This window comes from Primulina tabacum, chromosome 5, assembly GCF_025594145.1.
Source record: "Primulina tabacum isolate GXHZ01 chromosome 5, ASM2559414v2, whole genome shotgun sequence".
NCBI lineage: Eukaryota > Viridiplantae > Streptophyta > Magnoliopsida > Lamiales > Gesneriaceae > Primulina > Primulina tabacum.
In genome coordinates, this window is record NC_134554.1 from 2,930,705 (window position 1) to 2,944,888 (window position 14,184).

Genomic DNA, 14,184 nt, shown 5'->3' on the forward strand with positions numbered 1-14,184 from the left:
TGCTAACAGATAAGATTTTGATTATCGCTAGATCTTAGTGATATTCGCTTTAATTTTTTGTGATCCATATAAATGATTTGTTAGCTTGTTAGTTCATTAATCGATTACATCAAACCCATAAAATCTGTGATCCTAAGATTTTATATGTTATTTGATTTTCACCTAATTTTATTTTTGGTTTTTTAGGAAAAAAATTTTGCCGTAGTAAACGTGTGAAAATGTGATTGGTTGAACTTATAATTGTTCATGGGATCCTAACTTGTTATTACCTACCTTATGTAGAATCCTATTTGGTCCAAATAACTCACAAACCTATAATTTTTTGTTAGAATTAACAGAGAAAACATAATGCTGATCGAGATAAAGCAAAATCAAGAGATTCATCTGTAAACATGATCAATGTCGATGATCACCGGATTCTTCTGCTTACCCAAAGAAAACGACTCGGCGAAGATGCCCACTTCGTCTTTGAGGAGGCCAACGCCATTGGAGTGGCGGATGGCGTGGGCGGATGTTCGAATAGAGGCGTCGACGCAGGAGAGTACTCGAGATCAGAACTGATGCGCAACGTGGTGGAACCGTGGAAGCAATCAAGAACCGCCGCCGCAAGAGCGCCGTGGACCCGAAGTGCTTTCTTCATGAAGCTTACTGGAAAACCGACCGCCTGCATCCTCACCATCGCCGGGAGAACCCTCCGCGCATTGAACGTGGTGGACAGTGGATTCTTGGTTATAAGGTGGGGAAAGATTGTGTATAGTTCACCCACACAGCAGCACAAATTCAACCATCCTTTTCAGTTGGGGAAAACTTCTCGGGCGATACCCCGGACGTGGCGGAAGAGAACACGGTGACCGTAGAGAGTGGTGATGTCATAATCGCCGGGACCGACGGGCTTTTCGACAACGTGTATCCTGATGATATAGAGGAAGTGGTGAGGCTGTGTCAGGAGGAAGCGAATGAGCCGGAGTTGGTGGCTTGGAAATTGGCTAAGGTGATGCGCCAGAACTCTTTGAATGAAAATATCCACACCCCATTCGAGTCGTCGGGCTACGAGGCAGGGGTTCTGCACTTTGGCGGGAAATACGCCGATATTACGGTCGTTGCTGCCTTCGTTGTCCGTATTAATGTACTTTTTCTGATTATGTTTTCAAGATTTCTTTAATTTGTTGATTCAGTAAATATAGGCTTACGATCTATAAACAATTATGAAAAAGTTCGAACTCGATATTATTATTATCAAATTTAGATCGAATGGTTTACGAGTTGGCTGGATTCATTTTGAACATCTCATTTCGTCAAAATTTTAATAATTTCGTCTCACAGATAATAAAATAAAGAAAAAAATGAATAAAATCGTTAAAAAAACAAATATAATGGATTATTATTGAAATTTAACTTCAAAGAAGACCAAAATCGAAAAAATATAAATATAAACAACCAAAAATACAATTTTTTCTAAATAAACAACCGAGTGGCCAATTAAAAAAGAAGGAACTAGATGGGAAAATTTAAATATTAGTCCTGTAAGTTAGCTTGTTTTAAGTTTTAATCGTTAAACTTTTCAAAATTGAGTTTTCATCCAATAACTTTTATTTTTTTATTTTGGTTTTTTCACATGAAACCACAAAATTCATCAAATATTGATCATTTGACATCAATACTTTCCTACATGACTTATGTAACAATAATAAAATTTATATTATAGCACAAATATTAAACAAAAAATAAAAGAAAAAATGATGAGATTTTTTCCTCATATTTTGAAATATTTCATGTCTATTCCTTATTTTTTTAACAAGTGTAATATAAATTATTTTTGTTACAAGAACTATATAGTAAAATTGTATTTTTTTCAAACTCAACCCTATGCAATGTTGAATAAATTGTCCCTGAGGACCAAATCCTTTTTTTTTTCAACTGTGAAAAGTGTCCCTGAGCATCAAATTCCCACGTCACCCTGGAGTTGATTTTAATTTATATGGAAAGTGAAATTTCTAAAACACGAGTGTACCAATATAAATTTGACCAGGAACGTGCTGAAATTCAAACTTTTGCCGGAAGCCATAAGCTTATTAATTGCCCTCGAACAAATCCCGATCAAATCAAATTAAAATTAATTATTTAAAAATCATAAAATTATGGATTGACTCGGTTTATATTTATAATAAAAATTAATATTTTAACATAATTTTTTTTTATACAAGATAGAATCGAAGATATTTCTTATAAAATTTATACGTGAGACTATTTCACAGTTGTTGTGTGTAAATTAATTCAATTAAAAGATTATTTGTGGGATCAAATAAATAATGCTTTTTCTCCAAATTGATCGACAAACCAAGTTTTGAGGGATAATACTTTTAATATATGTTTCATTTCAATTACCTAATTATTCTTATTGTTTTTTATACTTATTTTTCATTAGTTTACTTTTATAATAAATTCATTAATTTTTTTTAAAAAATCAATAAACCGGTTTTCTTTTTATTAGTTTCAAACAAATGCATACTTGTAGCTACAGCAACTATTACCCTCACGATATTGGAAATAATTGATTTTAAAATTATATCCTCTCCTCAATTTTCCATGTCCAATATGTGGTCTAAATAATAGTAATTATCAAAAAGTACTTGTAGAGTATTTAATATTTTCTTTGCTCTACCTAGCTTCTAGAAACTCCTTAAAAAAACAAATGAATAAATTGATAACATGATTTCTTTTTTAAAATTAATTAATAACATAAATTTAAAATATAAAACTGAATTAAATAACATGGTGTAGATGTTAGTTTTTGAATTACTATTTCTAACAAGGTTTTTTCAACAAACAAGATTAACTTCAGAGAAATATTAAAATAATTTGAAAATTGTTAATATAAATTTAATTGATTAATTAAGACAATTAAGAGTGATTGTTAATATATAAAAATTATTTTGAAATAAAAAAAAAATCACGTGCAAACACAACGTAGCATTGAAGTAGAGCGAATTAGGCAGAGGCATCCGATTTCGAAGAGGACCTTGGACAAGTCAATGACAGCTTCATAATAAACAAGACAAGTTTCCTATATATAACAATAAAATCAGCCGTGATTTACATGTTACTGTATCGATCTTTTGAATTAATCCAGAACGCATCGAAAAATAGCAACAATGGGTTCCCAAGATTCTAAAAAATAAGGTCAGGGTTTAATTTATTATTATTTCATAAATAAATACGTTTGTTGTCGTTAATACAAAAGGGATCTATGCTAATTACTTAGTATTATATTTTGAGACTACGAAATTACAAAATTGATGATGATAAAACGTACAACAGGTTATTGCTGATCATATATAAACCTCTACAAAACTCCAGGCTTCTCAAAACATCGAAAAATGGGTTCGCTGTGTGTGCGTGTGTGCGTATATATATATATATATATATATATATATATATATATATATATGACAAATGGATCAGTTCCGGTTGCGATCTATATATATATGCAGGATTTATTGGTAAAGAAAAGCTAGCTCTATATTAACTCATGGCTCAATATGCTTGATTTTTCTTGTGAATGATAGGGAGACAGGCTTCTTGTTGTTGACGATGACAGGATTGGCTGGCTTCACAATCTTGCCGTTGGTCATGGCTATGGAATTAGGCAGCTGCTTCGACCCTTCGGGAACGCCGATATCTCTTGTTGATATGACTGGCGAAACAGGCTGGGCCGAGCCGTCTCCTCCGCCAGCGGCCGCGGGGGATTGTTGGAGAGGGAACAAGAAGTCGGTCGGAAAGAATTTGTATTGCATCCCTGCCATTGAAAGATAGTTTTGTGTAATATAAGTGCACCGGCTTTTCATATTTATAGAGGAAATATTAGGTTATAATTCGGTGAGGTGTGAACCCACCGAACCAAATCAATTGGTCAAAATTTTAATAATTCTTCCTCTTTTCTCCTTTTCTTTTGTTTGTTTTTTGTTACTTTGTCGTAGGTATTTTATGCAAAAGAATATTCTGTTTTCGTTGCCCGGCCTATGCTCATGTGGCTGTGTGGGTTAGTTAACTAGAAGGCGGCGATAAAAAAAGAGTAGGATATTTAATAATGCAGCGTTATTCCTAAGCAAAACTAATTAGTCTTACTTATTGAATTTCTGCGCGCATGAATCATGACGTTTTTCATGCCTCATTTAACATACTTCCTATTGTAGAATAATGGGAAAGAACCGCAAAGAAAAAGTATATCTTTCAAACCGAATCAAATAATGAACTAATTATATCTCAAGTCAGGAAAATTATTTTGCATACTCTTCGTTACTTGAAAAATAAACATGTAATAATAAGCTTCAAAATTTGTTATTGAAATTGAAACTGGAATTGATAGGTGGGAATAAAGGTTTAAACGAATCGAATCGGTTCATGAATTTTTCGAATCGTCTTGAAAAATATTTGATTCGTATTTGAATATACCGAACTTGAGCTGAACTCAAACATGTTCGAATTTTTTCGAGTCGAATTTGAGCCCAAATTATATTGTTTGATAGTTCTCGAGCCCCTCTTGACTATTGTTATTTTATTAATATAATATAAATATATATTAAATAAATAGATTTCAAGATTTTATCTATTTATTTTCAGGTAATAGTTCCAGTAGCTCGAGCATATGTTCGAATCTTTCAATCCCAACTCAAATCCAAGTCCTGATTCGAATCGAACTCGAACCAAAAATTAAATTTTTCGAGTTTTGAATTAAACTTGAACTCGAATAAATCTTAAAATTTTCAATATATTTGGTTCGATTCGATTTGTTTACTCTCTTAGATGATAACGAAGTTTTTTGAGAATATATTTTAAGATTTCAAGCGATAATCAAAGGGTCTTTTGGCTACTAGGTAACAAAATACAAATAAAAAATAGTGTAAGTAAAAGCATATAAAAAACATGGTGAGAAACATCAACTATTAAAACCACTGTGTTTGGACAGTTGGATTTGATTTGAATTTTGAAAAGAGTATGAAAGATATATTTCAAATGATCAAATATATTTGAGATTTATTATAATTTTTATCAAATTGCATAGTTTGATATGCTTATTTGAAATTCACTGCAATTTTATATATCCAAACAAGTTCATGTATTAAGTACAACCTAAATACTTAATTCCATACCTCGATTTTTTTTTATTTTATAATTTTTTTTTTAAAAGCGGAATAAGTCTATGAGAAGCAAATTCAATCAATCAACCCAAAATTGAGTTCAGTGCCTATTATATGCTATTATATGGTGGGACTCGGGGTAGAGTTTTGTGATATATATACCAATTTCCAAGATTGATTATTTGGCATTACGTAGAAATCTCTCAAATATTCAAATATCTTATCGATTTACCAATTATATATACATTCTTTTCTCGTACAATTTCAAGGTTCTTGCTATGAATTGCGGGATTAAAGTCCCTTAATGCGACCTTGATTCGAATAACATAAGAGATTCTAAGGTAAAAAAAAATGTAATTTACCCGAATTATTTCAAATAAAATGTACAAAAGAGATCTAATCATATTTCTTTATGTAGCAAGATATATATATATATATATATATATAATGGAGACCATATGCAAATATCAGTACGTACATTGAAATCCAATTTAAAAAAAAGTATTGAACATCTTAAAATTATAAACACTTCAAAGAATGTACTGATTAAAAAAATTCAAAGAACATAGGGAATTTGATCCTCCCGATATCTATCCGGTACTTGTCTTGAAAGTTTGGCATTCATCAATCCCCGAGACATCGCACGATCACTCCTGAAATGCATTCCCGATATCTGTTTGTTAGGTGGAACAAAGCTCATCCCGAACGACGTCGCCTTAACCCTACTCGATTTTTTATCGGAAGCATCCTTCATCTCATCGCCATGTTCATTGATATTGTCCCCCGTGTTTGGATTCTCGGCTGGAAGAATCACCTGCCGTTGATCATCATTTGACCGCGTGTTAATGGACGGCCTAGGGTAGTAGAAATCCGTTGGGAAGAAGTAATACTGAAGGTTGGCCATGTCCCTAAAGAAAATTAACCAAGATTTTTTAAAAGGAATTTATCTGTGAATGTTTTTGTGTTTGTGTTTGTGTTCTTTTATTTATTGTATAGATATATATATAGGATATCGTATTTGGGTTAATAGAGAAATCCTTGTTGTAAAAGAATTCATGTGCAAGAATCAACGCAGGCACGTAAAATTGGACTAGGACTAAGTTAATCGGTGACTTGTTTTGGTTCTGGAAGGAAATAAACAGAAGCTTCCCAAATATTTACGAAGTCCGAAATATTAGGATTCTAGATATGTTGATTATATTTATTATCTTCTTATCATTCTATCACATAAAGATGAAATATGCATAGAAAAACTTGACCCGGAAGCGGAACCAATCCACTACAAAAACAAGATCCGGAACTGGATCAAATCCGGTCCGAACCGTTTTTTTTTAAAAAAAATTTGTGTGTAATTTGTTGTTTGTTAACTAATTGTCACTCGTAGATTCTATCTATAAAAATAATATACCTAATTTAGAATGTGCTGCTTGATAAATGATATGTTTAGGTACATATTATTAGAAGATTAAAAAAAATATTCAATCCGATCCCAAACCGATCATATTTCTTTTTAATTCGGTCAATAGTCCGGTTAATCATGTGCAGTCTGTTTTGTTTTGATCCGATTTTGATCATATTATATATCCAATCCGATAAATCCGGAACCCGTTTAATCCGATATGCTATGGATTGGTCTGGTTCCATTATAAAGTAATTATGATGATGCAGTTTATCACTAAAAATAGAATGATCAAACTTTCAGTATGATTAGTAAACAATTTTGACAATATTGAATTTTGATCATCAGCCAGATTAGGTTATCCAGAAAGGGAAAAAACACCTGGCCTGCTCAAAGATGTGTAGATGGGTTGGCTTGAAACTTCAAATATAAAGAAACGAGTTTGGATCTGTGCTGTGAACAGCAGAGCCGTTGGATCATGTGGACCTGACAAAGCTTGTTCAGAAAACCAGATGGCTTTTACTTGATTGCGTTTGAAGGAATTTGTTAGCACTCTGTTAAATTTATAGTGAGCAAGAACACAGAAATAAAGAATATGGATATATCCTTGTACACTAACATTTACATCAAACATCTAAAATATAGTCAAATCTCAGACTTCGTAATACCTTTAACATACATATACAAATTGTTCAATGCATAGAGATTCAAAATCTTCCTTCAATAAGAACTTCATAAAGCACTCCATACCAGAAAGAATCAAACACACATGCTATATATTTGCTACAAAAAAAAATCATCACATGAAAGGGTGACCTGCATCGATATGCATTTTTGAAGGGGGACCAGACGCTATCCTTCAAGTGTAAATGTTCTGCAATCATTCATCTGAGATTGTCAAATCATAGCTTAAAATATCTTTCCAAATGTAAGCAAGTCTCGAATTAGTAACTAAAGAAACTTTCGGAACAAAGATCACAAGTTCACCTTCATGAACAGAATCAAATGATTTTGACAGCCTACTGTAATTTTGGACCTTCATTGTATTCAAATTTCTGGAAATGGAACCACTGCTTCGAAGGCTTCAACTAGCATGGACACTCTTCTCTTCCGAGCTGGATTGAGTTTCGTGACAATGTGTTGAACAGCATAATCCAGCATCCATTGTTTAGCCTTTCTCTTCTCATCCATTATCTGGCGCTTTAAGTCAACTCGCTCTGGTTCCGAATTGGGCTCCTGAGTGAGTTCATGAGTTTGTGTGAATTTCCTAGCTTTCTCCAATGCCTTGATCGATTTCTTGAGGAGTAATAGCTTTTTCAGCTTCTTCCAGTTCTCGGGTTTTGATTTTTCTTGTTCTCCAACTTCACTGATATTTTCTTCAAAGATCTCTCGCTCTGTAGAGACAGATAGAGAATCAGCGGTATTGTCTTGAGTATCGTGAAGAAGAATCTCTTCAACCGCCTCTTTTACAAGTTTGAGAGCATCTGATCTAGTGAATCCAATTCCTGGATTGTTGAATACATGATTTTCTTCAATTGTGCCTGGTGATTTCACATCTTCATCATCTGGTCCATCAAGAAGTTGGCTTCCCATTTTTTCTGCAATACCAGACACCACATGCTGATATACCATATGCCACATTTTTATATGATCTTTCCTGTCTACTAGGTCATCTACTGCCCCATTTGTATCTTTGTGTTCTGATGTTTTCTCTTCTTGAGGAATTTTGACGTCTGGGTCGGCCTGTATCACTTTCTCGGTTGTTATTGATATTCCCATATCATCGATGATCAGGCTTTTAGTAGCAACAGATGGATCCCTATCACCACATTCTGATTTGCCGACATCCTGATTTGAATTTAAAAGATCACTATACTTCTTGATCAATGTAGCGCTTCTTTCTTGTCTTGCAGAAACTATGCCTGAAACTTTATCATTGACAAGTAGCGTTCCTTTCCCTTCAACTGGTACTCCATTTTTGTCTCTTCGGTGCTGAATTTGATTATCTTCTTGGGGTGGAACAACAGTTTCAAAAGCTTTTACAAGCAACGCGACTTTTCTCTTTTGAGTTGGGGCTAGTTGATTCACTGCCTGACGAAGTGCGTAATCGAGCATCCATTCTTCTCCTCTTTTCTTCTCGTCTAATGCTAGAGGTCTCAGGTTGACTTTTTCTGCTTCTGCAACAGGACTTAACGGCAGCTGCAGAGGCTTCTTGGGGTTAAATTTTCTCACTTTCTCCAATTCTCTGATGAATCTTTGAAGTAGAATCCACTTCTTGAGATTACTCCAGTGCTTAGGTGCTTTCTTATCAGATTTGCTTATAGTCGATTTTCCAGTTTTCACCATCTTCACACTAAAAGAATCTTCGACGATGGGGCATATCTCTTCTGAAGTCGAGGGCACACAGCCTTTCCCTTTGTCAGCATCCGGGTCTCCATAACTTTCTTCAGTGTAATCTGTAGAAAACGGGATGATCAGTAAAAAATATACATATAAATACTCACAAACATGTGCGCAGGCACACACATACTCTACCTTCATTTTGCTTCTTCTCAGGGTATTCTTTTGGAGAGATGTTTTCACTTGTAACCGACAGTACATCTTGAACCTCTGGAAGAAGAATCTTCTCAATCGCCTCTCGAACTAGCTTGATAGCAAAAAGCTTTTGGATTTCAATCTCCCGAGTGTCGGAGTCATTTTCCGCACCTATATTAGAATCAGGAAAATCCCGACTTGCAACCAAATTTTCCTCGGCAAGAAATGAACTTTTATTATCAACACAATCTAGAACTTCAGAAGATGGAAGTGGCTTGCTTGCAGCTTCTGTAGCCAACTCTGAGGCCATATGCTGATGTATCAAGTGCCACATGCTCATGTGCCTCGGCTTGCTGAATTGAAGTTTATTGCCTTCACTAGAAGATGCGTCCTTCCCAGATTCTGGAATTTGCACTACACTGGTAATAGAATCTCCGGTAATAGAAGATATAGTTGTAAGCTCTCCTTCAACATCAGAATTATTATCACTCAAAGTTTGGCTATCTGAAAGTGATGAGAACCCACTTCTGTCTTTGGTAACATCATCAAAGATAACTGGAGTTTCTGGGGAATCCTTGCTGGATGTTCCGCTTTCACATTCTTCTGTAATGAAACTTGCATGATCCTCATTGTGAATTTTGAGTTCTCTGGGAATTATCCATGTGGGCTAATGGGTGTGTATCCAAAACAACATCATCTCTGTTCAGAGGGATCTCAAAAGTATTGTCCTTGTCAAAACTTGAATAGGTGGCATGATCATAACTTCTGGGAGTTGATAAACTTCGTTCTGTATCGTTATCAGAGCACTTCAAACAATACCCTTTTGGCCCGAAAGACATCCCTCCTATTTGTTGGTACTTAGGAGAATATTTACTCATTATGATCAGATTCTCTTCATAACTTCTCTCGGGAAATGAAGTTTCGCCAAAAGCAATTTCGAGAAAATCAAAGTCTTGGATGCCACCATATCCCTCTCCGTACGCCTCAGAATTCTGTTCATCACTGAATGGCAGATAAAGATCCCTCCGTTTACCCATTTCCCCCTCTTGAACTGATGATTTTGTTATAGAAACCATTTGGGATTCCTGGTGATTCTTCATGCTGTCAGTATAATCTTTCGTTTCACAGCTGCAGTGATCAGATTTCACTATCTCGTTCTTTGGCTTCATAGATGGCTGTCTTTTTTTGTGTAGGAATGGTTTTGGAGGAGAAACAGAGCCATGATCCTCCCGACAATGGCCATGGAGAGAACAATGATGGTACCGGCAAACTTTCATTCCCGAGTTCTTTCCGGAGATTGTGTCTCCGAACGGAACCTCAATTGGCTGGGGAAACTTTGAGTCCTTAAGAGTTGAGGAATACGTCGCTCTATCAACAGCAACATCCTCAGAAATAGAGTGATTGAGAAAAGGCCTCCTCGGTTTAAAGCTAGTTTTCTTTATCAAAATCCTCACATTTCTAATGCTTGATGTTCTTGACATAGTTTTAAATCTACGACGCGACTTTGATCCCAAAAAAGTCGAGCTACTTCCATCACTACTTGATTGAGAATTCATTTTCTTGCCTTTGGAACAGCCTGTTGACTTAAAATAATGAGTTGACGCTTCAGATGCATCAACTAAAAATTCATGGCAAGAGGCTGAAGTATTATCAGACATTTCGGGCTGAAAAATTCTTGATTTTGCCCTTCTCCGGAATGACTTCGTATTGCCCAAACTTTTTAGTGTTTTCTTATTGTTATTTCTGTGTGCGATTCCAGATTTATTTGGTGGAGCATATTGCCCATGTATTGATGATCGAACGGTAGAAGAACCAACTGAAATGGTATCCTCATGTTCACTATCTCCCTGCAATAAATAAAACAGGAAATTCCAAACCTTTGAGCTTCTCCTTAAACTACACACATAATTTCTCAAGATTTGCAATTCACTGAAAAAAATCAGAAGAGAAGCAAAACAAACAGAAGTGACAAGTTTTTTTACATGCAGTTACTTTGATCAAGTCCATACCAGCCAGTAAATCCAGACCAAAAAGAGGGGGTGGGGATGTAGTGACAAATATATTATTATGCCAAAAATGAAATTCATGTTCGACGGTCGGAAACTCACCGGAGAGTTTTCTTTCTTCGCATGCGAACTGCTTGTGGCCTTCATATAATGCGGCGATGAATCAGAATACTCCATAAAAATCTACGTTCTGCCACTCGTGATTAAATATCACTGAAACGGATCGATCAACCCAAAAATCGAACTGGGATTTAAAATTTTGGTTATCAGGATTACTGATTTCAGATTTCTCTGCTTCTCATTCAAGCCCAACCTCTCTGTTTTGCTGCCAAAATCTTGAAAAAAACCAACAAAAGAAGCCGAGGCGTAAACTGAAATTAAAGCCACCCAGGTTACATATATTTCTACAGATCACAATAGCCTAGTTAGAAGATATTTTCCAAAGCAAACAACAGGACAATTTTTTTAACAGATTCAAGAATCTTGTGGGATTTGCTAACAAATCCCTTTGACTTGCCCTTACTTTCCTTCCTTTGACTTTGGCTAACAAATACTACCATATTTTTTGTCATTTTGATTTTTATATTTTAATTGTTCATATATATTTATATATAAGTTCACTGTGTATGTACATGCATAGATATAAATAATATTTTTTCTTCTATATATATGGAAATTTAATAAAGGTTAGTAATTAGCTTGACAGATATTTTCCAAATATATAGAAGAAAAAATATTATTTATATCTTCAAAAATTTTGTGTTAGACAGTCTCACAGGTCGTATTTTGTGAGACGGATCTTTTATTTAGGTTATCAATGAAAAAATATTACTTTTATGCTAAGAATATTACTTTTTATTGTGAATATCGGTAGGGTTGACCCGTCTCACAGATAAAAATTAGTGAGACCGTCTCACAAGTGATCTACTCATCTATGAATGCACATACATAATGAACTTTTATATAAAATATATGAACAATTAAATATAGAAATCAAAATGACAAAAAATACATTGTTGTTTTGTTTTACAAAATACATGGTACTAAAATTAATACAATGAGTTATTTCAAAAAAAAAAAAAAATTAATACAATGAGAATGTTCTCATGGTTTTGGGTGACAACGCCACCCATTTATTGTGTTTCCAGCAACTTCAATTTATGAAGTTAGCATTCATTTATTTTAGGTATGAGCAAACCTAATCTCACAAGTGCGCGCGCAATCTCATTATATTTTAGCGTCATTACATCATGCGAGTTTTTCATATATGAATAAAAATTGAATAACATTATCTGGTGAAAAACACTCCAGATGCAGTACAGAAAAATCATCGGTCACGTAGCCTCAATCTCTTCCAAACACTTGTAAATAAGATTAACATCAACCTTCATTTGAAGCAATACAAGTACTATTATAATAATTAGGATTAGAAATGTACCAATTTTAAAGAAAATAGAAGATTGAAAATTTAATTAGTAATTATGGGCATCAACAGCTAACAATAAGTAGGTCAGTCTCACATGGGTATTGTCGCATGGATGCAGTTGCTCAGAAAAACGTGTGGACCAGTGCAGTGCTCCTTTACAGTAAGATCGGTGCTTGACTTTGAGCTCAAATCGAGTTTCTTTCGTTTTGATTTTACAAAGAGTCTTTTAAATCTTATAAATTAATGGTAAAATTGCATGATTTATGGGACAGTGAGGACAAAATGGTAACCGGAAAAATATCAATTTATCTATTATCTTTAATATCTAAACAATTTTTGAATTTTATTAAAATATAGAATTTTGTCCAATAATTTAATTTTGTTTCTTAAATGCAAAAATTTCTTCAAAAGGAATTAAATTAAAATTATTGGGCTTGAAAACTAATTAGCATGGATATTTTAGACTAATTTAGAGGCTGAACAAGAGCCTTGTACCGTTATTTAAAAATCATTGGGCTTAGCCAATGGCCCAAGTCCAATAGCATTTTTCTTTTCCTTTTTTTGTTTTTCTTTTTTTTTTTCTTTTTTTCGCTTTTCAATAAGCAAAAAAATGTCCTTCTAAAATAAATAAATTAAGAAGACAAAAACTTGTGTGAAACGATCTCACGGATCATATTTTGTGATATGGGTCTTTATTTGGGTCATCCATGAAAAAATATTATTTTTTATGCTAAAAATATTTATTATGAATATCGGTAGGGTTGACCCGTCTCATAGATAAAGATTCGTGAGATTAAAATATCGAGGATATATTAAGATCGAGTATCATCATTTGCGATCGAGCTCGTTAATAAAATTAAATGAATTACATAAACATGATAAATTGAGAATCGCTAACTGGAAAGTTTTATGATGAAATCTAAGATATAAAACGTTTATCTTATATTATATGTTAAACTTGGGTCTAAATCAGACAAGCAATTTGGTGTCATTGTACGTCTTTTTATTAAAAACCAACTTAATTTTATGCATTTTAATACTTTTTAAAATATATTCTTATAAATGCTTATAATTAAAATATTAACTTATTTTATATTAAAAAACTAACTAGTTAAAAAATTTAATTAAATTTTTTAAAAAAATAAAAATATATAAATAAACAACACATGCATCGAGTATTATTTGAAATAAAACATATGATCGAAAAATAATGAACGAGCAACATATAAATTACAATAAAATAACCAAAAAGAGCAACGTGGACAGAACAAAACACACACCACATATTATCTATATATATATAAAAGCAGAGTTTTTGCTAAAAATAATAATTTTCCGTCAAAATGTTATTTCTAAAAATAGAAAGATTTACATGAATATTGATACATGTGTACTGCAATAAATGATTCCTTCAATTATTGTTTGCATTGATTACATCAATTCATTTAATTCAATTTTGAATTCAATTAATTTTTAATTCAAATGTAATTTATGTATTATATATTTTTTATTTTTTTTACTTAAATTAAAACTAAACTCTATTAAAAACATAAACTATATTAAAAATTTTGCATTGATTATATCAATCAATTTAATTAAAAAATGTATAAATAAATTTAAAATACACATGATTATAAGGTTCAGTATCACTCATGAGATAAATCATTCAAAAATAAATTT

The 14,184-nt window shown here is 33.2% G+C and overlaps 2 protein-coding genes across 4 annotated transcripts; one reads left to right on the forward strand and one right to left on the reverse strand.

Moving 5' to 3' along the window:
- Positions 1 to 392: 392 nt before the first annotated feature.
- LOC142545624 (putative protein phosphatase 2C 55) lies at positions 393 to 3,689 on the forward strand. The gene is made up of 3 exons (XM_075652899.1): positions 393 to 710; positions 758 to 1,126; positions 3,567 to 3,689. The coding sequence occupies exons 1-3, from the start codon at positions 393 to 395 to the stop codon at positions 3,687 to 3,689; spliced, it is 810 nt and encodes a 269-aa protein (XP_075509014.1).
- Positions 3,690 to 7,179: 3,490 nt separating this feature from the next.
- On the reverse strand, positions 7,180 to 11,571 carry LOC142545503 (calmodulin binding protein PICBP-like). 3 transcript variants are annotated; one of them, XR_012820290.1, is made up of 4 exons: positions 11,181 to 11,571; positions 9,073 to 10,919; positions 7,525 to 8,993; positions 7,180 to 7,411 (listed from the first exon to the last, which is right to left on the reverse strand). XR_012820290.1 is itself a non-coding variant. In XM_075652728.1 (3 exons), the coding sequence occupies exons 2-3, from the start codon at positions 9,410 to 9,412 to the stop codon at positions 7,585 to 7,587; spliced, it is 1,749 nt and encodes a 582-aa protein (XP_075508843.1). In that variant the 5' UTR covers positions 9,413 to 10,919; positions 11,181 to 11,571; the 3' UTR covers positions 7,180 to 7,584. The 3 variants fall into 3 exon arrangements, 1 of the variants encoding a protein (XP_075508843.1); XR_012820291.1 differs by having other exon boundaries at positions 7,180 to 7,425; XM_075652728.1 differs by having other exon boundaries at positions 7,180 to 8,993.
- Positions 11,572 to 14,184: the final 2,613 nt, after the last annotated feature.